The sequence below is a fragment of the Pseudorasbora parva genome, chromosome 2 (assembly GCF_024679245.1).
Source record: "Pseudorasbora parva isolate DD20220531a chromosome 2, ASM2467924v1, whole genome shotgun sequence".
NCBI lineage: Eukaryota > Metazoa > Chordata > Actinopteri > Cypriniformes > Gobionidae > Pseudorasbora > Pseudorasbora parva.
In genome coordinates, this window is record NC_090173.1 from 23,217,715 (window position 1) to 23,244,194 (window position 26,480).

The 26,480-nt window shown below is 38.1% G+C and overlaps 1 protein-coding gene across 1 annotated transcript in view; it reads right to left on the reverse strand.

Annotated features, from left to right (window-relative positions):
- Window positions 1-13,014: 13,014 nt before the first annotated feature.
- Window positions 13,015-26,480, reverse strand: part of LOC137038165 (sodium channel protein type 4 subunit alpha B-like) — a 60,383-nt gene continuing 46,917 nt past the window's right edge. The window contains exons 17-25 of the mRNA XM_067412615.1: window positions 25,799-25,956; window positions 25,541-25,714; window positions 25,118-25,240; window positions 18,556-18,837; window positions 18,403-18,456; window positions 18,111-18,248; window positions 17,923-18,027; window positions 17,510-17,780; window positions 13,015-15,055 (exon numbers count right to left, since the gene is read on the reverse strand). Coding sequence (XP_067268716.1) covers window positions 13,893-15,055; window positions 17,510-17,780; window positions 17,923-18,027; window positions 18,111-18,248; window positions 18,403-18,456; window positions 18,556-18,837; window positions 25,118-25,240; window positions 25,541-25,714; window positions 25,799-25,956 — 2,468 coding nt within the window. The 3' untranslated portion in view covers window positions 13,015-13,892. The remainder of the gene's footprint in view (window positions 15,056-17,509; window positions 17,781-17,922; window positions 18,028-18,110; window positions 18,249-18,402; window positions 18,457-18,555; window positions 18,838-25,117; window positions 25,241-25,540; window positions 25,715-25,798; window positions 25,957-26,480) is intronic.

Genomic DNA, 26,480 nt, shown 5'->3' on the forward strand with positions numbered 1-26,480 from the left:
AACTGTCTTTAATGGATGACGAGTAGCAAAGAGAAGCAACCAAACTGACTGACTAAATCAATACTTAAGAATACACCACTGGATCTACGAATAAGTTTAGTCAGTGTTCAAAAATGACTTACAATAAATAATGTCTCCGCTTGTTCAAGTCATGATGAAGGGAGCTTTTTTGAGCAAGCATTACAACAGTGTTCATGACAACACTTTGTCACAGCTACAAGTGGGCACTATACTAGCCCATCACCCCGCCGCCGCTGGGTCGCGCAGCCTCTACCGGTCTCTCAGATATGAAATACAGTACCGTTCATCCATCAGCGGCCTGTCATAAAACCACTCGTAGCTCTGATAAAGGGACGCCATAATGTGGTTTTAAAGGGCCTTGGACAGACAGCTTTTACTAAAGTCACTCTCTATCTTCTGGTTCTCTTTCACATGCATGCATTGTGTTCTCATTTCTTTTTCCCTCTCTCATGGAGTCATATCTTACTTCTACTCCAGCGCACTTCAACACCCTGACGCTTGCCGAATCGCCTCTTGTCTAGCGTCCTCACCCTGTGTGATTGCAACGTGCTGGAGCGAAATACTCCACATATGTATTCTGATCTATAGTCGCTGTCCTCAAATCCTATTCTTGAACATTTAATGAGGAAAGCAAAACCATTTCAAGATCAACAGCGTCAGACGAATTCTGCTAACCCTGCACTGATACTAAGAAAGGACTCAAGCAATGTTAGGGACATGGCAGTATCCTCGCTCTCCTCTCATGTGACCTCTGACATTACTAACCACCCTTAACAACAGCTATTCTGCTCTTTCTGATTGTGTGAAATAATCTTCACGTAGCCACTTTATACCGTGACAGACCTACACCACACTACATTTCCCATCTTTCTCTGCGCCAAGGCAACGCTGGGAAAGTATCATTCACACACACCAAAACATTTACATCGTTGCTCTTGGTTTTATGCCAGTAGCTCTAAATAACTTCTAAATAGCTACATTTTGTTGCAAACGCAGCTAATCACAGTTTGAAATTTTAACCGTTTTTAAACCAGCTTTTAAACATCTTTTTTCTAAACATCAAGTTTTTATCTAGTCTTAAAACTACATAAAATAACACACTGAGAATGTGGTCTTCATTTTGCTACTTAATTGGTGCCCCCCCCCCCCCACACACACACACGCACACACACGCACACTCACACACACACACACACACACACACACACACACACACACACACACACACACACACACACACACACACACACACACACACACACACACGCACACGCACACGCACACACACACACGTTTTCATGTTTTATGGAGACTTTCTATAGACATAATGATTATATACTGAACAAACTGTTCTATCCCCTAACCCTAAACCTACCCATCACAGAAAACTCTTTATTTTTACATTTTCAAAAAACATAATTTAGTATGATTTATAAGGTGTTTCCCTCATGGGGGCCACAGAGTGTTCACACAGACAAGGTTTTGGGATATTGCCATCTTTGTGGGGAAATTTTGAGTTTATCTGGCCCCCACACACAATCCATTGATTAATCCATATTCTTGTCCAAATGGGGACATTTGGTCCCTACAATGTAATATGAACCTGTACACCCACATACATACACACACACACACGCAGGCACGCATGCACACACACACACACACATGCACACTCACACACACACACACACAAAGTCTCTTCAGAAATGTTATCAGGGTTAGGCACTCAAATGTCTCAATGGCTTATCATTCTGATAGACCCATCGGGACTGTATTTCTCCAATTTCAGTTCTAGCAGCCAAGCAAGCATGAGAATCAAGACCTTACCCAAGCAGCCAAGAGAACACTAAACTCTAAAGCTAAACTCTCTGCTGTGACAAGCAGGGATCACTTTACATCCAATGGTGCACTACAACCCAGAATTTTATTTTCCATTGACGGAAAGGACAAAACATCTCAATCATACGGCCATTACACGGTCACAGATGATGGTGCATAGGTACAGACCTGCAGTTTTTTACAAACTATAGCTCAAAAGTTTGGGGTCGGTAAGAAGTATCTTATACTCACCAGGGCTGCATTTATTTAAATAAAAAAATACAGTATTTTTTTTTTTAATAATGTGAAATATTACAATTTAAAACAACTTCCTGTGATGGTAAAGCTGAATTTTCTTCAGTGGCACATGTTCCTTCGGAAAATTATTCTGATTTACTGCTCAAGCAACATCTTATTATTACCGATATTGAAAAAAAACGTTGCTGTTAATATTTTTGTTGAAATCTTGATACATTTTTTCATGATTCTTTGATGAATAGAAAGTTCAAAAAACAGTATTATTTTAAATAAAATATTTTGTTGCATTATAAATTCCTTTATTGTCCGTTTTGATCAATTTAAAGGGATAGTTCACCCATGAATCTAAATTCTGTCATCATTTACTCCCTCTTAAGTTGTTCTAAACCTATATGAGTTTCTTTCTTCCACTGAACACAAAAGAAGACATTTTGAATAATGTGGCTAACCACACAGTTTCTTGTCCCTGTTGACTTCTATAGTTTTTTCATACTACATACAAAAAAAAATTGGGTTCTTCAGCGATTCTTTGGGGGGGTTGACGTGCTTTATGGCACCTCTACCGTATAAAGAACCTGTTAAGCCCATTGTGGTTCTTCAGCGGTTCTTTGGGGTGGCACCACTGCCAAAAAAGGATATGTTAAGCCCCTATATAGTTTAAAGGTTCTCAAACTCTTTCTTAGTTTAGTTGGAGAAAGGATTAAAAAAACATTTAAATACAGTGTATTGTATCCTGGTTCTCAACATTTTGCCCTCAAGGCTCCCCTATTAGAAATTTTTTTCAGGGCCCCCAGACAACTTTTTGACCCTAGAAAAGCATAAAAGTGATTCAAAACAGCTTTTGCCATTGTAGTAAATTGCCATTGATAGCAAATATATAAGTAACAGTAAATCCAATGAGGAAAGGTTAGGGGTGGCTCTATGGTTCCATACTTTTAAAATAGGGGCTGTAAGCAGCACGTAAAGTGGTTCCCCTATATATCATTTACAAGGCAATGAACAACTTTTAGTGCTATTTAGCACCATTTCTGTTTAGATTATATGGAAGTGGAGCAGTATGTTTGGTTACCCACATCAGTCAAATTTGGGACACATACCACTATCAAAACATCTCCCTGCATAGACAACCAAACTAGATGAATGTGTCTTCAATGTCAGCACAGGCAAAAATTTGTGGGCATAAGATCTGAGGCTCCCAAGTGGGAAATGTATACCATTAATGCATCTTTATTAAGTAATCATGGTATACATTTCCAGTGCTGAAGGGCAGCGTAGAAAGTGATGATCTGCCTTGTGCTAGGCATGCGTCTGAGTTGAACAGGCAAACTAATTCAATCCAGAGGTGAGAAACTTCATCGCCCCTGTGCCCCAATCTCAGAATGCCCATGTGTCGGCATCATCTCATGACCCACTGTCCCTGACATGCTTTAGTGCTGCCAAATGGAGAAAACTCAAATTCTGGACACCTGGACATCTGGACACAGAGCTTTGTACCAGAGAAACATCTCTAAACAATGAATCTGTTGTCAAACCCATGCACAACCAAGCCCGACAAGCTGCCATACTCTTTCAGAGTCAACACAGCGCTCCAGCGAGCCTGCAGTCTGACGGTAGGGCAAGCGTCTCTTCTAGGAAGCAGAGTCGGGACTTAAATGGAGTTTGGGCTGCTGACAGGTATTAATACGAGACAGAAACTCCAACCTGATCTGTGTGTCTAATGAAGGCCCGCGGGACAGGGGGTGACCAGGCCCCCTGAGATGTCTTGCTCTCTTACTTATGGCATAAGCCTGGCAGAGATGTCACAAGCTTTGGTGGGGCCTGGCAATGAGTAGCAGGAGAGTAGTTGATCTGGGAATGAAGCGCCTAGAGGTTCAAGTCAAGAGCATGCATTTGATCCTCTCGCTTCCAAAGAGCAGCAGATGAAGCCATCGACAGCCTAAAGACAAGTCAGCCCACCATCTCACTTGCTAGATAGCAGGTGACCATTTAACAGATGCTTGCATAGTAGGGTTGTTACGATATAGAATACCTGCCAGTACAAATTGAACTCACCCATTCTTGAATATAGTTTCAATACTATAGCCAACAGTAAAATTGCATTAAGCACACTAGCTTTTGAAACATTTTTCCCATATACTGTAACTTCCGATCTTTTGTTTTGTTTCCAATGAGCATTTTCAAGTTCAGTTGCACAATCTTACATAACTATTGCCATGTTTCCATCACAGGAACTAGGAACTTTGGGGTGGTACTTAGCTTGTTTAGACCGCAGAGACCAGGGTCTAAATGGAGTTCTGGGTAAAGATTTTTCCCTCAGAAAGTCCCTGCTCGTGAGGTAGTACTTTTTTCAAATTTCAGGAACTTTCGTGGGGCTGAACATGCTGATTGGTTGACGATACGCAACATTTTATTTTAACCATCATTTTTAAAAATCTGTTGCAGTGCGTACAGTAAGAGTCCTTTACGATTCAAAGCCATTGCTATTCAACAATGGAGTTAAAAAAAATACAACCGAAGATGGACCAAAAGCAAGATTCAGGCTTTTTTAAGCTTATATTTATAAATTAGGTTTTAATTAATTCTATAAACTATAATACGGATCTGCCAACATTGTCTCTCTATGATAAATTAAAATAAGCTGATAACATCACTGTTTTCTCCAGAACGACTGTACAGCCAAATCTAATTTTGTCTAATTTAATTTTAAATCTAATATTATCCTGTTTGACACTGTGAAGCTGCTTTGACACAATCGTGATTGTAGAATAAAGTTGATATAGAACTTTATTCTATATAAATAAAGTTGATTGATTGATATGCGGAGGATGAAATCCAGTGGGAAAAAGCAGTATTAAAAAAACTGCTTGAAAGTGGAGCAATTTGCCTAATCTTCGCTTTAGACCGCGATGGAAACGCAGACAGCAACAGATCTGGGGGGAAAAGTTCCTGGGACAAATTGTTCCGGGTAACATCGGTGGAAATGCAGCTATTGACAAGGGCTTGGCTCATGAATATTAATGAGTTTATGTGATAGTTAACAATGTTAGCATGAATAAATAAAATTACACTAATGAACAAAACCATGAACCAAACCTTTGAGATACACTATTGAACATTTCTCTAATGCTAATTTGGTGCTCAGGAAAGTTTTCTTATTATTATTGCCAAAGTTGAGAAAACAGCTGTGCGGCTTAATATTTTTGTGGAATCTGTGATGAGGTTTTTTTAAGGATTCTTTGATGAATCACAAGTTCAAAAGAACAACATTTAAGTCAAGTAGAAATCTTTTGCTACTTTGCTTCTATTATAAATGCATTTACTGTCACTTTTGATTAATATAATGCATCTTAGGTGAATAAAAGTATTATTGTTTTCATAAAAACCTAAAAACCAGGATTACTGCTAGCCACTATATTGTATAACAGCCACATTTTAGTGCCACATTAAAATGATGAGAAAGTCAATGTTTTAAGAATAAAGTTTTAACATCACAAGATTAACATCGTGAGAATAAAGTCAAAATGACAAGAATTGAGATTATGCTTTCAATACTATACAAAACTGTTGTTACTAAGAAATACCAGTACTCCCTAATCTACAACACTATAAAGCAACTAATGCCTTTTTTTGGTTTAAAGCTACAACCGTAGGGTTACCTGCTTATTAAAAACACTTACAGTAAATTCACACAGACACTCCAATATATATTCAGACATTTGTGCTTGACTGCACACACACACTTACACAAGTACATAAGACCATCTGAGTTCAGCATGTCTGTAAACATAGTCCAGAGTGCCGTATGTCTCCGGAGGTGAATATCTATGCTGAGAGACGCAAGGGGAGACAGAATGTCGGCTCTAATGGCCAGATCAAAAGGAACTTCCCACCACTAGTTTTACATGGACATCCTGCAGTGAAATGAAACAGCCATAGCCATGCAGTGAAATGAAATGTGAATCTGAGTCTCAATACCTTATCTTAGGGCAGGGAGAGATAGTATATGTATATACAGGTCTGGTCAGCAGTTCAACATCTCAAAGTGTCTACACAAATAAAGCTTGGCTATAAAAGATGAATTCTATATTCATGCACAAAGTTGCTCGGCAACGGTAAACCTACACTTTGCTTAGAGTCAGGCCAACATCATCTGTGGGCTGTGGGTAAATCACTGTAAACATATGGCTCCTAGAAGTTTACAGCTCTAAGGGATTTGAGACTTTGTACATTAAAAAAAATCTAAATCAAGTCATTCTATAGGCGAAACAAACTCTCAGTAATATTTCTCTCAACAATCATTTCTTAGTTTTACATTCTCTAGAGTAATTTATTTTAATGACCTATTTTCACTTGGTTAAAAAAAAAGTTTTATATTGGGAGTTTTTATAAAATTACAGCTGGATAATGTATTATTGGAAATACAGAGGTCACTGCACCTTCAGATTTTTTTTTTATAAAATTGATTTCAAATTCAACTTGTATACCAAGGATAATAATAATAATAATAAAACGGTAATCATAAACAGGGCCAACACTAATGTTCAAAAGTTTGGGGTCAGTAAGATTTTTTTTTATCATTTTGAAAGAAGTCTCTTATGCTCACCAAGGCTGCATTTTTGATGCAAAAATCCTAAAATAAGATTCCTTATTTTATCAAGAATTTGCAAATACATAATCCAAAGATATTAATATTTTACTCTGACACTAACACAAACCCTCTGTCCATTGATAACAAACATTATTTTCTCTGTGTGCTCTCCACTATAGTGTCTGATACAAATCAAATAGTCTGTAATGATGAGCTGTATGTCAGCTAAGCCACTATTTCCTCTCAACTGCTGTGCACGCAATACTTTATAGTATCATTCATGCCAAGGCACACCCACAAATATCACTAAATAAGAGACATGGCACCACACAAGCTGGCCCATTTCGAGGGGTCAATGAGGAATGATGCTCTGGGCCCTGTGATAAGGAGGACCCCCACTAAGTCCCACTGAGAGGAATTATTATTTTCGGACAATGTATACTTTATTATAGTGTTATATTCAAATATTCTAGATTATGAATCTTACCTACTAAAAAAATTTCAACCAGTTTTTTTTTATTTTTTACTTAAGGTACGTGTAAAGCAGTGGTGAAGCAGCAAAAAATACTGTAGAAGAAGCAGAAACTCCAGAGATCTGATTTCAAATCGTATCTCAGTATCAGTGCAATTTTCCAGACCATGCTAACAAAGCTAAATGAAAAATTAAGTTTAAGTACATACATGTAGGCTACATGAACATCATCTTTTAGAGGGGAAAAAAGGAAAAAACAATGTCTGTGTACTGTGGCCTCTTCAGTGCCAAAAGTGTCTCTATGAAGAATAATCAGTAGCTTTGAGAAAAAATATTCTGAGCAAATCATATGCAAAGCATGTCATTTAACTACAAGTGTTTATTTAAAACACAGAAGGTGTAAAAATATGAACATATTTAAGAGCACTTATTTAAACCAATATCAACCAATATATTTAGGCTCAGGAGGCGAACTTCTGTAAATGCTAGACTATTTAAAAAATAATAGAATAATAGGTTAAAAAAAACTTTGAAACTGACATGACGAAATTATACTTAGAGAGAGTTAAAAAGCATAAAAGTAGGCTAGCATCAAGCCATGTATGGACCAACAGGATATCTAGAAATGTCTTTTCAACAATTTTCAAACAAATATTAAGTTCAAACTAATGCCAAGCTGTTCAAGACAAAAATTCAAGAGCAGACTAGTTTCAACCAACTAACTTAATAAAAGCTGTTGCCAGTACAAGACGACCATCAAAAATGCCAAGGTTTTACCTTTCTCCACAAGGATAAAAACGTTTTTTTCTTGTATCCTAGGTCCGAGGGTTAGTGTTCGTTCAAATCCACGCTGAAAGTTTTGCTGGTCTGGGAGAAAGTCCAGGCTCCGGGCAGCTGTCGCTTACGCACGGGTGTCTTGTATGAAACCTGAGAAACGCCTCAGGTAGGATCATCACTTCGCCTTAAACTTGTGACACTCTGCCAAATTTCTCCCAACTGTCACACTCCTGGGAGATAAAAAAATTGGGTTATGACCACCCTAATTGTAGATTTTAAACATGATGATGGGTATACAGTCACGTTTACCTTAACAAGTTAACAGAAGCAAATAGGCTAATAAATTTCAAATGAAGTACCAACGCGAGTTCTTGCGTTGTTGTGTACACGAAATAATCTAGATAACTTTAATTAAACGAAGTAACTACTGCTTAATTTATGGATTATAATGAAATAGATAGCATATTGAATTTATTATTTCTTGGGCAAGCTGTCAAATGATTGCAACAACACCAGGACCTGATTTGTCCTTGCCCATGACATGAGCACGCCGGTTTGAATATGATCCCGTTTTAAAGCCTTAACCAAGAATGCTTTCTTAAAGTGTGTTAAGTTATTACATCCGTGAAGTGCGACAACAGCCAATACTCTCTGATCTCTGGAGTGTTTTGCTCATAAACAAGCCGGTGTTTCGAACAAATTGTTACAAACAAATCGTCAACAAAGTGCTGACTTTATAGAAGCATTGGTAGGACCTACTGAACCTTTCTTGACTGGCAGTGGCAGAGTCTGAACGAACTTAATGAATCAGTCATCTCGAACGAACGAATGAACTGAGACACTCAGCAGTCTCTTAAATTATTAGACACAACAATTTTAATAAAAGATGACATTTTGGTCATGATAGGCTGAGTGAGTGATTCAATGACACACAGGACAAAAACATAACTGGAAGAATTAGCGAACGAATCATTTTGGTCAAGAGATGTAAATGATTCGACTCAATGAGATGAATCAAAGCATTAACTTTTGAGAAACAGGTCTGAATGCTGACCATAATGTTGTGAAGGTAATTTAATATTTAAAGACAAATATTTGGGCTAGAATTGAGTGTTTATGGGCCTATACTATATACAGGCTTTATTGAATTTGTCTTTTAGAAAGTGTTCATTTGTGCCAAGTGGCTCTTGCCAAACCCTTCACTGGAAATATAAAGCACATTGTCATGTTTTCAGAATATGTGAAGTTGAAAACAGGAAATTAAATGAATAGACTGCATTCATGCATATGGCGAGATCCTCTGTTCTCTCTCTTCATTTGGTCTTGTGTGTATTTCCAGAGAATTTCTGGAAGAAAATAAATCTGTTCAGGATTGTGCTGTTACAGAAAGGCTTTGTAGAGAATAGACATGCACAACAAAAGTGTATTCATAATTACAATGAGAATTCAGTAATGGACTAGAGGCACTAAGTAGTCCATGACATGATGTATTGCTATTCAGAATTAATTTAATATTACTTAAGAAGTCAAACACAAGGCAGGTTTATCATACTGTGAATTTTGCCATACCAAATATGATATAATAAATATATTAAAATATAATTATTAATCTGAATGGTATAATTGACAATGGACCTAAAGGAAATACAAATGGTTCTTTTAATTTGTATATTGAGATGACTAACAGACTTGAGCTTGAACTCCATTCCCAGACATAATCTGTCCATCCACCTGTCTCAACACCTGTCATTTCACCTCAAATAGCCCACTGGCAGCACAATGTCTCAACCTACTGTTCATTTGTAGTAATACACAATATTAGATTTGGTCACCAGGGCCCAGTTTTTTAAAGTAGTCCAGTAGGTTTTGTGATATTGATAGCTGTTTGGGGGATTATTTTATGGTGCCAAAATGTATTTAAGGCTACTTTACTGTAACGTTATGCTTACAAGGTAATGGGTGCCTAACTTCTACTTCTAATTTATTACTTTTACAGTTAAACTAGCCAAGAGCAAAATAAAAATAGAAATATGCATATGACATTATACAAATGTTGTATTTTTGACCAGTTTTTAAGTTTTATTACGTTAAAATTGTCAACTTCACTTCTGCCTGTACTCCACACTCCAATTAAATGATCAACAGCAAATGTGTATTAGCAGTTTCTACAATAAGTTAATGCTGCCCTCATGTGGAGTAGAGGCAGAAAGACGGAACTTGTAGATAACAGAATCATAGCCTACTGTCTGTCTGCCAATGATGAGATTTGATTCAAAGTCCAGATTTGAACCAGACACTCCCAACAGCCCTGCATCTCTCTCTCTCTGGAGATGGATATCCCACAGAGGGAGACCTATAGAGGGGATGAAATCACAGCAACAGAAGGGGGTCCCGTGTCACAGCCATGATGATCCAGATGCAAACTCATACTGGATGAGTTATTAGAGTCTACACACCAACACTGCTGTGATTCACTAAAGGATTCTGGGACTTACACCAGAGCTGAAGTGACAGACGGAGCATGGAAGGGGAATTTAGATCAATAAACATTTAATCTGGAAGGTGAGGTTCAGACAGAAAGTTGATCAGTTGCAGGTCAGAATGCGGTAACTGGATATGATTTTAAAGTTGACCTTGCAGGCTTTCTCTGTGGCGGTTCCTCGACTCTGGAACTGTCTTCCTCTTATTATTAGATCTTCCCCCTCTGTTGTTACTTTTAAAGCATACTTAAAAACTCATGTATATTCTTTATGTTTTAACTGATGGTGTAAATGCTTTCCCATGTGCCATCAATGTTTATATCTAATGTGTAATTCTGTTTTGATTTTGTTTTAATGCTCGTGTACAGCACTTTGGTTGGTTACAACCTTGGTTGTTTTAAATGTGCTATATAAATCAATAAACTAAACTAAACTAAACTTAATTCAATTCATCCTTAATAATTCCCTTGATCTCTTGAAACTCACAAAAACAACGAGGGCTGACCAATAAATGGATTCATGGAATTATTTCAGTTTTCTTGATCATAGTTGGTGATTAACTAAAATTGAAGTGTGTAGCACTTTAAATTGTAGGTTAATATGCAGAGACAACTAAGTAAGGCATTTTTAAGGTGATTCCTCTAAAGTTTATAACTGTGGCTTTCAATACATTACTGTGTTTATTTGAGAATTCAGATCAGCAACATGACAGGAGTTTAGGATGGGACAATCTGATTGAGTGATTTTTTGTTTGTTTGTTTTTTGCTGAAGGCAAAATGACTTTACCTACCATTGTGAATGAGAAAAGTTTCCAGAAGTGTATCCATGGGAATGAGTTCCCTCTGAACTTCCCTCCATCTACTCCTCAATGGTAAACCGACAGCTTTATGAAAATTGCAGAACCTGTCAGTTTCATCAGAGACATGGACAAACAAGATCTTATGCAATCTTAGAAGATCCATTTTAGGTTCTGCAAAGATCCTTTAAATGAACAGTTCTTAAAGTGAAACCATGAATTTAAAAATTGATAATTCTTTTTTTATGGAATATTGCAGTCCTTATTATAAATGATTAATCTGTGCACATCATTATATATTTTTTTAATTCACATGCCCTTGTAATATTTAATCAAAATAACTTCCTTTCCCTTCTGTAACGACATCTCTCATTTTTTTCTTGTAGAATCCATTTTACATGGATATACACTCACCTAAAGGATTATTAGGAACACCTGTTCAATTTCTCATTAATGCAATTATCTAATCAACCAATCACATGGCAGCTGCTTCCATGCATTTAGGGGTGTGGTCCTGGTCAAGATAATCTCCTGAACTCCAAACTGAATGGGAAAGAAAAATGATTTAAGCAAATTTGAGTGTGGCATGGTTGTTGGTGCCAGACGGGCGGGTCTGAGTATTTCACAATGGAATTTTTACGCACAACCATTTCAAAGAATGGTGTGAAAAGCAGACATGGGGACTTGAGACTTGGTGACTTGGTTTCGAGTCGACTCGAGTCGCTATTTTTATGACTTGTGACTTGACTTGACAAAATAGAAAATACTTGAGACTTGACTCGGACTTGGAAGTTAAAGACTCGGAACTTGACTTGACTTGAGACACGATGTCTTGAATGTAAATCACATCATGATTTCAGTTTGAATATAAAATATATAAATTTCTTTAATAAACATAAAAGTTGCCCCAGCTGGAGCAGACTGAGAATAGCGCTGTCATGCCTGCATCACGACGCTATCATTAGTCATGCCCTCTCGTACCTTACGCACACCACACCCACTTAGATCAGATATCATGTGTCAGTCGGAGGGACCTATTTCATGGATTATTTCGAAAGGATAATGAAGTTGTAATATTAGGCATTAACTGCAACAGTCAGTTCATATTTTAAAAACAATGAATAGTTTGTGTAATGAGTTGTTGTGCAAGATTGATTACACAGGCATTCAGATAAATAAGAACACAGAGCAAACAATGAATGAATGAGCGAGTAACCTACACTTGTCCAGACTAACATACTTTTTATTTTTCATGTCTTTATAGCTTTTTTATTTCATTTGAGGCTTTAAATTTAATTTGAATAGTAAATGCACATTTACTTGTACCAGTATCTGTAACATATTTTTAAAACTTTATCAAAGCAAAATCTTTACACATACACCTGCTGTTATACCGTAACTTTTCTGACTCTGATTTACTTTTTCATATTCTCTATAAAAGGAGTCACATACTTATAACAAATGGCTTAAATTATATATTTATGTTTGGTCTTTACCAAACCAAGACCAAACCTACACCCTTGCCTAATAATCCTTTAGGTGAGTGTATCTACGTGCAATACATTTGCATTTTCAATCAATGGAAGTTTAACGTGAGGGTGTTGCGTACCATATATGTGCCAAATGTGACTTTGGTGTGTAAATATACGTCAAATGAAATTGCAAACTCGGTTTTTGGTAATGTGATTCTTAACGTTGCTGTCTCTTATCTGAATTTAATAAAAAACTAATGAGATTCAAAGAAATATTACAAAGACAAATTAACTTTTTGTCATTGCATATTGTTAGAACATAACTCAAAGACTCAAAAAACAGGAGTTTATTTCAGTTATGTAAACAGAGATAGAGTATACAATAAAATGTACAAATATTTCAGTACTTGAAAAATGTTACATTATCTATTACATGCATTCGGCAAGTGACAGATTCTGTGAGGTGTCAATACATTCAGTAAACATTCAGTTAGTACATGTAAGCAGAACATTATCTAAAAAAAAAAAATCTTAATCGTGATTTAATTAGAAAATTAAATAATAAACCAACAAGGTTTTTATTAATGCAAAACATTAAGAAGTGGATTCTGATTATAGATTGACTATAGACTGATTATTATTTGTCTTAGTTTAATTAATAAAATCAATGATAAATGAATGTTGCCCGTGTTAATTTTATTTAACGGTTAGTGCAAAATAAGAACATTGTTTAAAACTTGACTTAAGCATTCAAAATTAAGTAAGTAAAAAACTAAATCTCAAATATGTGTTAACTGTTAAATGCAATTCATACTACAAAAATGATCTGTAATTAACAATTAAAACAGGATTTACTTTAGGTCAAGTCTGTTCTGGCTATCATGGTAAGTCGTGGGGTTTCCTTTCCTGTTATTTCTCTAAATTAGTTTTGAATGATTAGTTATCATTCCCATTGACAATTTTACTTGTTGTCATTTCAGGTTCTGTGATCGTCTTCTCAAGGGCAGTGCTGAGTGAGAGAAGCATCAATAATATTGATTACATCTGCTAGCCATTCACAAAGAATCTTCACCATACTAACGCAATGAATTTCTTTCATACTGGCTGCTGTGTGCCGAAGTATAACTCAGTCCTGAAGGGTCTCAGTATTGTTATGCTTTACAAAGTTGAGGGTACACCATGGCTTGAACCTGCTACACAACAGACTCCCTCAATTTTTCTGCAGTGGTTGAGGAGTCAGGAGCGGAGGGACCTTTTCCGGGGGACGCTGAGTCCCTGACTGTGTTTTCCCACATTGAGAGAAAGAGAAACCCACAGGTTTGTTGTCCTCAATGGCCTGATCTCCATAAAGATGCCCCATTTTCTTAGCGATCATCCCCACGTTCTCTGGAGCCTCTTCATCTTGTCTCTTTGAGTCAGTCTTCTCTCTGTACATATATGAGGCGTGTTTGAGGCAGCGTTTGAGGATGTGCGTGCGGTAGGCTTTTTGAATGGTCGAAGCGGCCACTTCTTCTTGCTTACGTCTGAGAGTGGTGGTGATGGGCTCATATGAAACCTTCGAGGGGTTGTTCGCCATGAACTTCTCCTCCATAGTTGCTTTCATGGCATCCATCTGGCCTGAATCACCCAGCACCTCTGTAGTGAGCGCCAGGAGGATGTCCAGGCAGTGGATCTTATCACCAGGGACCATGGGAAGGTCCATTGTGATCAACTTCAATGTGTTCGGTTTCGGGATTCTCAGGGGGTCTTTCAGCGTGTCGCAGAATTCAGACAGTCTACTGTAATCGATGAATTGAGAAGCAGACGGGTCAAATTTCTCCCAGGTTTCATAGAACACCTCAAAGTTGTCCTCGCACAAGGGATCACTGCTGTCTTCCGTCGCTACGTTGAAGTTTTCCAGGATAATGGCTATGAACATGTTGACTACGACGAGGAACGACAGGACAATGTAGCTGCATAAGAAGACAATGCCCACTGCTGGGTTCCCACAGTTTCCTCGGATAGGTGATCCCGGGTTCTCCAAGTACGGGTTGCAGTCTGGTGGAGTGTTGAGAATAGGCAACAACAGTCCGTCCCAGCCGGCGGTCGTCGTGATCATGAACAAGCACATGATACTGTTCCCGAAGGTCTCGAAATTAAACATGTCATCAATGCCTACTTCTTTTTTCACATAACCAAAGTTGGACATGCCGAATATGGAGAAAATGAACATGATTAAGAATAATAGGAGGCCAGTGTTGAAGAGGGCAGGAAGTGACATCATCAGCCCAAACAGTAGCTTCCTGATTCCTTTCACACCCCGGATGAGATGCAGGACGCGAAACAGCATAGGTGACACAAAGTACTTCTTGGTGAGGTCTGACAGCAAAAGACCTGTAAAATGACAAATTAATTATTTAATAATAATATTATAATAATTATTTAATCTAATCTACAAGTATCTAATCTAGTGCTAAGTAAAAGTTATGCATTAATGCTGATTTTATATGATTTTCAAAAACAATAATGGCATTTTCAAGACTCTAAAAATGTCATGTAAATCAAGTCAAAAGTAATACATTATTTACCTACACCCTTAATATGCATTTGAGTATAATATTTGTATAAATCTTTTTTAAAAAACTGTTCACACACACACACACACACACACACACACACACACACACACACACACACACACACACATATATACACACACACACGTATATATATTTGCATTACACAACATGACATATTACAATCTGAACTAGCCTTGTCTAGTCATAAAGTCAAGTTAAGAGACTTTCAGAGCTCCACAAAGTCATGTCTTCTCTGTGATATAATTTCAATCTGTTTCAAAAACAATCAAGTTTTTTCACATGACTGAGACCTAACTCAGATAAAACTAAAATTAAAATATTAATAAGTAGTAAAGCAGATTTGCTGAAGCGTTCAAATTAAGGTATAAGTAATTATGTAAAATGACCTATTAAGGTTTCATCAAAAAAACGAATTCCTTTAATTCCTTGTCTTCAAAATGACATTATAATTCATTTAAAAAATGTTCATCATAGAAAATCATAGAAGATGAATTCCATAGAATTTAAATTAAAGGGGTGGTAAAACATACTTTCGAAGGCCTGATTGAGCACTGTAACATGTGTTCATGCTTCGTTTTCAAAAAATTGCATTATTTTTCATAAAATTTACCTTTATTCTACACTGCTCTGTCCCTTCTTGTGAAAACGGTCTGATGGTTTCCTGGTTCTATGAAGCCAGTCCCTCAAAAATACGCAATGGGCTCCGATTGGTCAGCAGGCCCAGCTGTGTTCTGATTCGCCAACCGCCTAGTTCACGTGTTTATAGATCGGTAAAGCCTAGTTCAGACTGCATTATTTTCAAACTCGTCGGGTCACTGCTCTTTTCACACTGCATGACTATGTGGGGTAGTATTCAGTCACTGGTGTGTTCACACTGCACAATGGATCAGAGACAGAGGGCTTCACACTGCATGACTGTACAGGAGTAAGAATCACCGACAACTCTCTCTCTTCTGTGAGCAAACTACGTTTCCCAACATTCCCAACCAAACACACGTGCCATATTACAAGTAAAAAATGCGAGATCACACATGTCAGACCTCGGCTTTAACATTTGGAATTATTAAAAATTATTAACTGTACAAAGTTTGTTCCAATTTGTCTGTGTGCTGATTTGTCTGTTTGCTGAAAAAAGTATATTGGGGAGGAAATTGTTGGAGAGACAGAGAGAGCAAGGATTGTGTTCTGCAAAGAGAGTTTGAGGTAAATAAATCATTTTGCAATGTGCTGCTGCTGGATGTGCAAATGTTTGGGCTTTGTTTCTGTTTGATAGAATTGTAAATATATCTATTAAAATACTGATATTCTGTCTATAACTCCTCTCTGAACCTCCCGCTGCCCTGTATCTCAATCCCTTATCCCACTCCCTTATCTGATTGCGTCTTTGATCATTCACACTGCATGGTCACTCGCATGCACAAGCACGGATTTGCCTGTGATCTCGGGCGTTTGTCGCAATTTCGCAAAAACTGTCGGTGAGTCAAAAATCGGGCTAAAATCGAGCAGTGTGAACAAGGCTTAAGATATCACAGGCTGTGGGTGGGGTGCCACATTATGTGTTTTCAACACTGACAGAGCCTGCTGGATTTACAACACAAGATCATCCCCTTCACCTGATATATGTGTAATGTGATATTACATGAGGGAACAGGGTCAAAAATTATTGTGTAAGCTGATCGGTAAAGTTATCACTGGCTGTTAGCGTCCGGCTGCCGGTATGTGTTTAAACACTGACGGAGATGGGGCCTGCTGGATTTACAACCTAAGATCATTCATTTCTCCTGATATATGTGACATTTTTTGATTGTGTAATGTAATTTGAAGTTTATGAAACCTAAAATAAACATTAAAAGACACTCAAGTCAGAGCTGAAGTCAGTCTCTTACTCACTCAGTCTCAGGCAATAAGCTAAAGCAGATTTCTCGGAGGAGGTGTGTATATAAATATTGAACCCGCTAATGTAAGCCAGTCTGCAGAAAAAGGCTGTAGTTCCCTACCGGCCGTTTGCTGTAGTCCTTAGAAATTGATTTCTTTAAAAGCAAATATCTCCCTTTGCTTTAAACGTTGTAACTTTGCAGATGTTGTTTATGCTCAAACAGCAACATCACACACTAGCTAAAGTTAGAAAAGTGAAATCGTGTTTTACCACCCCTTTAATATATAGGACAAACGAACTGCATCCCTGTCACTGAACCATTAACATTTTTCTGTGATTGCTTGGTGATTACTCTTAATAAAGCAGCCTTACCCAATATTGAAAGAATGACCACCACAAAATCAAAAATGTTCCACCCAATGGAGAAGTAGTGATAGCGCAGGGCAGTGATCTTGAGAATGCACTCTCCGGTGAAGAGCACAATGAAGACAAAGTTGATCCAGTACAGAATATATTCCTTCTCAAAAGTCTGGTCATCTGTCTCTACCATCATCGTCACCATGTTCAGGCAGATCAGAACCATAATGAAGATGTCAAAGAATTTCTTGGTGACTAAGTCGAATACCAAGCCTTGGAAGCAGTTCTTCAAACATCAGATATATCCAGGCAGCATATATGGGAGAAGAGCATCCCAAGGAGAAGATGATGCAGTTAGTACTTCAAAATAAAAACATCAGATTCAAGTATCAAGGAGTCATCTGAGAAAAAGTTCAAATATATATTACCGTAGGCCTTGGAATTGGTTTCTGTGGCTTTTTGGAGCCAAGTTTCTTCATGGCATTGTAGTATTTTTTCTGCTCTTCTGTCATGAAGATGTCCGTTCCTCCTAAGTATAGGCACACAGACAATTATTCCAGGGCATAACGTGTTTTAACATCATTACAAATGAAGAAGAACCACTGCAGACACTTATCTTTGCCTTTTGTTGGTTGAAATTGTCAATGATGACAGCAATGAATAGATTGCGGATGAAGAAAGAGCCAAAAATGACGAAGATCACAAAGTAAATGTACATGTAGAGGTTTGACTCATACTCTGGCTGATCTTCAATCTGCATGGAGAATAATGTTAAGGAATCGCAAAGTATTGTAGGAAAATAGTAACTTCATAAGACTCATTTGTGGTAAAAAATGTGAGATAGCACACTTGTACCAACTAGTCATGATTCTCTTATTCTCTTAGTTAAAGGTTAAAATTAACATTACGGCACGGGAATCCACAGCAGCATACATGATTTCCAGCCATCCTTTAAATGTTGCCTGGAAACAAAGTTTTTTTTTAAGTGTATTTGACATAGCAGGTCAGTGCACAATCTGTTTACAGAGGATAGACATTTGACGACTAATATCAATGCTCACCACTTGCAGTAAGGAGAGGTAGCCCATGCCTACGTTATCAAAGGTGACCTTCATACTCTTCCATCGCGCACTTGAATCATTCTCAATGAGCTCCATGCATTCAGTCTTATTGTTGACCTCAGTGGGATGGAAATATGTCTCGGATGTTTGGTTGAAGCAGTAGTAGAACTTTCCAGCAAAAAGGTTGACTCCCAAAATGCTGAAGATGAGCCAAAAGATTAGGCACACCAGGAGAACGCTGAAGATGGAGGGGATGGCCCCCACCAGGGCATTCACCACCACCTATGCACATTGACAGTGTGAGAGCCTGAAACCCAGCCCAACCCTTAACCTTCACTAGGATTTAAAAGCCATCTTTATGTATTTTAATATTTAACATAGTCATGTGACTGATGTGAATGGTAAAACCCATATAGAACTGCAACACAGGCTGTTTTGAAATCACAAATATTTAGATCACCTCCCAAAAGAAAAAGAAAAATATATGAACAAAATGGAAGTTTTGGGCACTTGTGATCCATATACACACTTGCTGTAGTATTTCAATCACTAAAACAGCGGGACATTCTAAAACGCTTTACGTAAAAAGTGGCATATTTGTTAAAGCAACATTAAAGCCTAGTAAGTAAAACTTTAGTTGGTGTGTAATTTTGCTGTTTGAGCATAAAAAAAGATCTGCATGGTTACAAAGTTTAAAGTCCACTCCAAAGGAAGACTTCCAAGAACTACAAGGAACAACTAGGCCTACATTGAGTTTTTTCCGGATCTTGTGAAGTCACAATGTTACTCATTTAAATAATCTCCGCCCATGGAATATGCACAAACTTGGGAAGAGGCCTGGTTGAGCAGTGATAGAGAAGTCAGTGTTTTTTCTGCCCCGTTTCCAAAACTTAGTTTGACCTTCTGTTAGGTCCAAGGACGTATTTATTTATTTGTTATTATTATTAATAATATTTTGTTGATCCTCATTGATTTGCTTTACTCCTGGGACCTGTACCATGAAGCCGGTTTAGCAGGTTAGCCAGATAAGTTTAAACTTAGTTTGTGCTAATCCTGGGTTTTAGGTACCATTAAAGTGGTTTGGCTTTTGTTCATCGCCATAGTAACTTACGCTCCACGGCTAACCTGCTCCAGGGCAGGTTATGTTCTGGATAAGAGAGCTCAAACTGAAACTGGACTAATCAGCTGTGAGTAAATTGACACACCTCTGATGCAATAAAGTCACTCCCCCTGTTTCTACTTCAAATTAAAGGTCACTACAGCAAATGTTTTTAAAGACTAAAGCGTCTGGCTTTTACCAATGCTTATTTATAAAAATAATAATTTTAATGATTTAGATATAATTTATGTAATTATTATACCCTTACTCAATTACACATTTATCATTTTAGTTAATCAATCATTAATAGGCACTTTGTTAAAATTATTATAAATAGCCTACATAAAGTCATACAAATATGATTAAAATCAATAAATAAAGCTATTTAAAAAAAAGAAGTTTACTGAGCTTAAATGTTCAATTTTCTTTATCAACTAAACTAACTTCATAACTTTATTATCAACTAAACTAACTTTATTATCAACTAAACTAACTTCATAACTTTTACTTGCATTGACATAAAATATTGTTTCTTTAGTTGTCCTCTTTCATAGACAGCTCTTTACTTCTTGCTGTGTAATTTTTTTTTTTTAAATTCTTAATATTTTTCAATCGTGTAATAATCTGCAGAAGAGAGAAAATCTCAGTTTTGCTGATCCACAGCGTGTGATTGGCTGTTCACTGCTGATGTCACAGCTAAACTCCTGAACTCAGGATCAAAGCCTGAGTTGACAGAGCGAGCTGATGATCAGCATCATGGGACCAACAAAGCCAGAATAGATTGGTTTGGTTTTGGCAACTCAAAACTAATTCTGTAACCCTGAGTTTGTTAAACTACCATCATGGTACAGGCCCCTGAGGGCGTGGTTGTTGCCTGCTGTCTCACTCCCTCTCAGGCCAAATCATTACCACCATTACCATAGTTCGTCTGTGAGCGTGAGCGTGTGCCTAACGCTACGTTCACACCAAACGCGAATTGAGCGTCAAAATCGCGTCTACCGCGTCTAGTTTGACGCGTGAACATTTTGAATCCATTCGCGCGTCCGCAGCTAATTGGGCGTGCGTAGAAATCGAGCATTTGAAGCGAAATAGATGCGCGTTAAAGGCACTCCAGGTGAAATATATTAAGCATTAACAGCCACACGTGGTTCAGCCAATGCACTACCTGGATTATCTTCACTGCATGTATATTTAAATAAAATATAAGTTATGAAACTTCACTTTGCTCTCAGTCAAAATGTTTTGGCAGGCAGCAATAGATTAATTGGACCAAAGATCGCCCATTAGATGCACACAAGACGAAGCATATGTCATGTTAACCTCTACAGAGACAGCCGAGCCAGCGGCAAACGCCAGAAGGACTGGCCGAGGAAAGGCTGCTCTCGCTGGGGTTAATGAGCGCTGAGCGCCCAGAGATCGCCTGGATCTCACATCTCCAAAAACGCAAGAGTGTTCTTTTTAAATAGGCTCTGTCTATGAGTAAAAAATCCTAGGTAAACCACATATTTTAGCTTTAAACAACTACATTATCAACTGAAAAGCATAAAAACTACATTTAGGGACAGAATATCAGTATTTTTTAAATTATATGCAGGGTTTCTCATCACGTGGCAGCAACAAGCAGGCTCCTCATTGGTTAACGCGGCGTGAATTGACGCCAAAGCTCAAATTTTTCACCTCGGGCATAGACGCGAATTCGCTTCAAACGTGTGAATGCACAAAAAGCGCCACTCGCACGTATCGCGCAAGACGCTCAATTCGCTTCAAATTCGCGTTATGCGCGCGAACTGGACGCACGAATGAGGCGGAATTGGGTCCATCACGCCGCACGAAACGCGTCTATCGTGCCGCAGGAACTTCAAACGCGCGTCATCCTGCCATGGGAAGCTATGACGGCCGAGGGCCCTGCTGCTGTGGCGGTGTCTTGCGATCCTTTGTTAGCAATTCAAATGAAAGAGCTAAATCTCCGAATTAAGCAAGTGGACCGTGAGACGTTACTCATTAAGCTGCGTGTTGTAGAGGCGGAAACTGATCATGACTTTCCTGCTGTCCCATAGAGTTTGCATGCGGCTGAGGCTGATACAAACTTTGATGTAAGCAAATATCTCAAACTGGTTCCACCATTCAGACAGAGCGAGGTGGATGCATATTTTGTCATGTTTGAGCGCATAGTTACAAAATTGAAGGGGCCGAAAGATATCTTGGCCCTGTTCCTGTAGTGCAGTCTTACTGGGAAAGCCCAGGAAGTCTCCTCTGCTTTGCCGCTTGAACAGTCTCTTGACTATGACAAGGTCAAAGCCGCTGTTTTAAGGGCTTATGAGTTAGTGCCAGAGGCGTACAGACAGAGATTCCGCTCCCATGCTAAAACTGCCAAACACGCGTACATCGAGTTAGCCCAAGAACTAACGTTTAACTTCATAGTTTAACTCACTTCGTAAGAAAGGTAATGACAAACGAGTTTCCTTTTTCTGTCTTGACCCAAGTCACCTCATATCTGATTGTAGGGCTTGGAAACAAAAAGTTGCTACATCACATCCTAAAAGTGCAGCTTTGGTTTACACATCAGTAGACGTTGCTAATTCCACTACTGCTAACTGTGGTTATCAGACATTTCTACTGGATGGTACAGTGTCTCATTCATCTGACTTTGAAGGAAAGTCAGTGAAGATTCTGAGACACTGGATCAGTCCTGTCGCTTATTCGAGAAGAGCTCTTGCCTTCGCGGACTAATTATTCTGGCGATGACATTTTGATAAGAGGTATCAGTATGCAATGTCTCATCCTCCCCTTACATGACCTGTACTTAAAGTCGGTCCTGTAAGACTTGGGGTTTGTTCGTGTTTACCAGTCGACGGAGTAGACATTATACTGGGAAATTATCTCACTCGTGGAGATGTTTTCCCATGGCCAGTGGTAGTTAGTGAACTGGCCGCAAATGATTGTGCAAAGCTAGCACATTGTAACTCCACTGTCTTTCCTGCGTGCCCAGTGATGCGTGTCCAGGCGCAAAAATTCAGAGATGTGGTTGACCTCTCTGAAACCTTTCTGGACGGTTCAAATGATCGTGTCTTATCGTCAGGAAAAGTTGATGTAAATGAAAACCGTAACGTATCTTCTGTAGCAGAATTGGCTCTTGCTGTAGGGGTAGGCAGAAACCAATTGGTGGCTGCTCAGAAAACAAACCCCTTGTTAGCCAGCTGCCAGACTATTGGTGTGTTAAAAAGAAAATCTAATGATAAAGTAGTGTACTTCTGGGACAATCAAGTTGCGGAGGTGGAGGCCAAAAGCACATACTGCCCTTAACGAGATTTACCAGAATGTTCTGCCTCAATTGTACCGTGAGCATGTATTAAAAATTGATCATGAGCATGTATTAAAAATTGACATGCACTCGTCGGCCATTTGGGAGTCCCTAAGACGTTCCAAAAGGTGTCTTGTTATTTTTTCTGGGCTGGGTTGAAGTCTGCGGTGTTTAAATTCAGTGGCTCGTGCTGCTTGCAAGTTAAACCAAACCAGGTACCAATCTGTTGTTTGTGAACCACAACTGCCAAGTATGTCTTATTATTTCTAGTTGCATTTTCTATTCACAATTCCATTTGTAAGTTTTATGTTGTTGCTATGATGTCAACAAAGGGCAGAGCTTTACCTCTGCTCACCTACTAGCGAACATTGGTGTTGATATAGTGTTTTTTTGTTTATCTTGGTATCACCGGACCAAGCTCAATTTTTTTAAGTTTGAACATTGGTCTGTGAGTCTGCTCGGTATCAACGGGTATAGTTCAAATGACCCTGTACGAAATTGGATAGTCTTGCAAAGTCTGTGCATGATATCCGTTCGACACAATCCTATTTATTTAAAAAACTTTTTTTTTAACATTCTTAAGTCTGTATCAGGCTTGAATTTGTTTGAAACTAACACCATATTTAATATTTTCATCTGAGTAGAGTTTGCAGTTATGGTAAGGACATTTCCTGAACACGCTCTAAGTGGTGCCACTCACAACACAGTGGGACAGCTAACCAATCACAGCACATTTTGTATTTCTAAAGGAGTGGCTTCTTCAAAATAAATGCAGTGTTCAGGCCAGACTGGGGACAGATGTTTTTTAAACAATCATGCATGAAAGCATATTCTAGTATACCTCAAAAACAAAACTTTGTAAAAGGGCATAACAGGACCCCTTTAAAAGATCAAATTCAGAATACACCTTATTGATGATACATATTACATACAGGCAAGTACATGAGCCCAGAATATAAATGTCACATGAAAGCCAATAAAAAGATAAATAAACAATATGAGAAGAAATGAGAAGAAAAAGGTAGCACTTTATTTTACGGTCCTTTTTACATACTATGTACTTAATGTAGTAATGACACCATAACCCTGAATCTACCCTTAAACCTAACCCAACTCATAATGTTACCTTACAGATTACTCAGCAATTTTGTGGATACGTACACTATAACAACACTGAAAGCACACATACTGTAAAATAAAGTGTAACCAAAAAAAGTGAGGATAAGAAGAACTAATAATAGTCGAAGATTCGATGCATCGATATGCAGGATCGGATTCAACCACTGATCTCATGGAATCTTCACGGGTGTTATGAAACGAGGATCATACCATTTTAGGCAATATGGGGGTGCTCAATATTAGTGTTATAGACGTGTCGCGACGCTGAGCGATCGCCCCTTTAAGGGCACTGAGCTTCGCACCAGACGCGCCTTGCCTTTAAAATTCGAATACATATACACCGACGGCGGCTTTTGAGGCCTGTCCGCGGTGATTAAATGTATATTTCCCTCAAATCGTGAATTTACATACTGATTTCACCCTGTGCTACAAGATACACTCATCGTGCAGCTCTTCTGTCAGAAGTCGATTCAAAATTGAGCTCGTGTGAGATTCCTGTGAGATACCTGAGACACGGTACTGAGCTTCAGTCCAGTGTGCAACCCCCTTTAGGCACAATTGGCTTAAGAACGTGCATATAAACGCACTCAAATCGTTGTTTTCCTCTATAAGCAGGTATTTTTTTAGGTTTATTTATCAAAATGTTCTTTTATATATTTGTGTGATGTTCTGTGTTTCGATCGCGGCTTTTAAATGTTATGAGAGAACGGATAATTTACGAATGTGTAGTGTAGCCTAGTTTTGATCACTTTATTAAAAGTGGTGGCTGTGTGCCATGTGTAAAGTAAAATAAAAATAGTCTTAGTCTCCTGCTGACTAGTGTCCTGCCCTTCCCAACCTGTTTATACCGTTTATTTTTTTCCGGTCTATGGTTTACACACACACAGATGATTTGACTATCGGTCGACCAGAGAGATTCGAAAAATCTGATTTGAATGTGTAAATCCTTAGTCGGGGACACCCCTAAATATTACAGATGGCTAATTAATGAATTATGTTAAGCTGAGGGTGCACAGCAGAAAACTTCCTGCAAACACACTTACCCTCATTCCTTCAAACCTGGAGACAGCTCGAAGAGGTCTTAGCGCTCTCAAAGTCCTGAGAGACTTAATGGCCCCCAGTTCAGAGTAGCCTAAGATGTTTGCAGTCAAGCTGATCAGGGACACCTGCAGCAATAATCATTCAAATAAAGTATATTATAAAATGTAGGTATTAATTGTTTAATATGGTTAATTGTGAAATACACATGATTTTAACTTTAAGATGTAAACCATCCATTTACTAATAGCAGAATAATGCAGAAGCTGTAATAAAATATGAGATTTTACAGAAATAAACGAATGTAACTGTACATTCATTCATTTATAATGGCTTTCAGGGTGAGTCAAATTTGACTCAAGGATGTGAATTTTATTTGTAATTTTAACATGCAATTTTCTGTTGAAGTGGGATGAACTAATACTTACATCAACGATGAGAAAGTCCAGCCAACACCATGCATTTGTGAAATAGACCTTGAAACCATAGGCTATCCATTTCAGAAGCATCTCAATGACAAACACAAAGGTGAAGACCTGATCTGCATATTCAAGGATGATTTTAATCATTTTCCGTTGTTCAATGTATATGTCCTCAAATGCCTAGTAAAAAAAACATACTTATAATAAAAAACATATTCAGTGGGCTCTGGTTATACAAAAACAATGGTTTATTGATTGACTCACCAAAACTCCACTGCTGAGGAGAATCATGAAGATGATGAAGGCTTTAAAATAGCTGTGCTCCACAATGGCATAGCAGGTTTTACGGAGGTTCCACCATGCCTTCCCTTTACCCTGGGTAACATCATCAAGCTTCAAGAAAGGACATCGCCTAATGCAGTCTAGGAACGCAGAAAAACGAAAATATTAATAACAAGATTCTAACTCAATACCAGTGTTGGTATTGAAGTTAATTTCAAAAGTAATGCATGACAATATTCAGTTACATCATAAAAAAAGTAGCTAATTGCCTTACATAGTTGCTTTTTATGGAATGGAATGTATTACATTCCTTTTGCGTAACTTTTTTTTTCCACATGGGCTGGGCTTCTTTGTTTGATTTTTAATAACAAAAAAAGTTATATTTTTGGCAAATGTAAAAGCCCATTCACACCACAAAGGGAAATTCACAAAGGGAAGTGAATAAGCCTCAGGCTGAAGGACATGCAAATTCACTGTCTTCAACCTGACTTCTCTGCTGCTATTCTTACTTCCGATTTCTTGTGGGGACAGGAGAGGTATCAGACAATAAATGGGAAAACAATGCAACTTGTTTTACTTACTTGAAGTGCAATCAATATTGCGTTTAAACTAAAGCTTAATTGTTACTTGGAAAAAGTAACCTGATTACGTAACTCACATTACT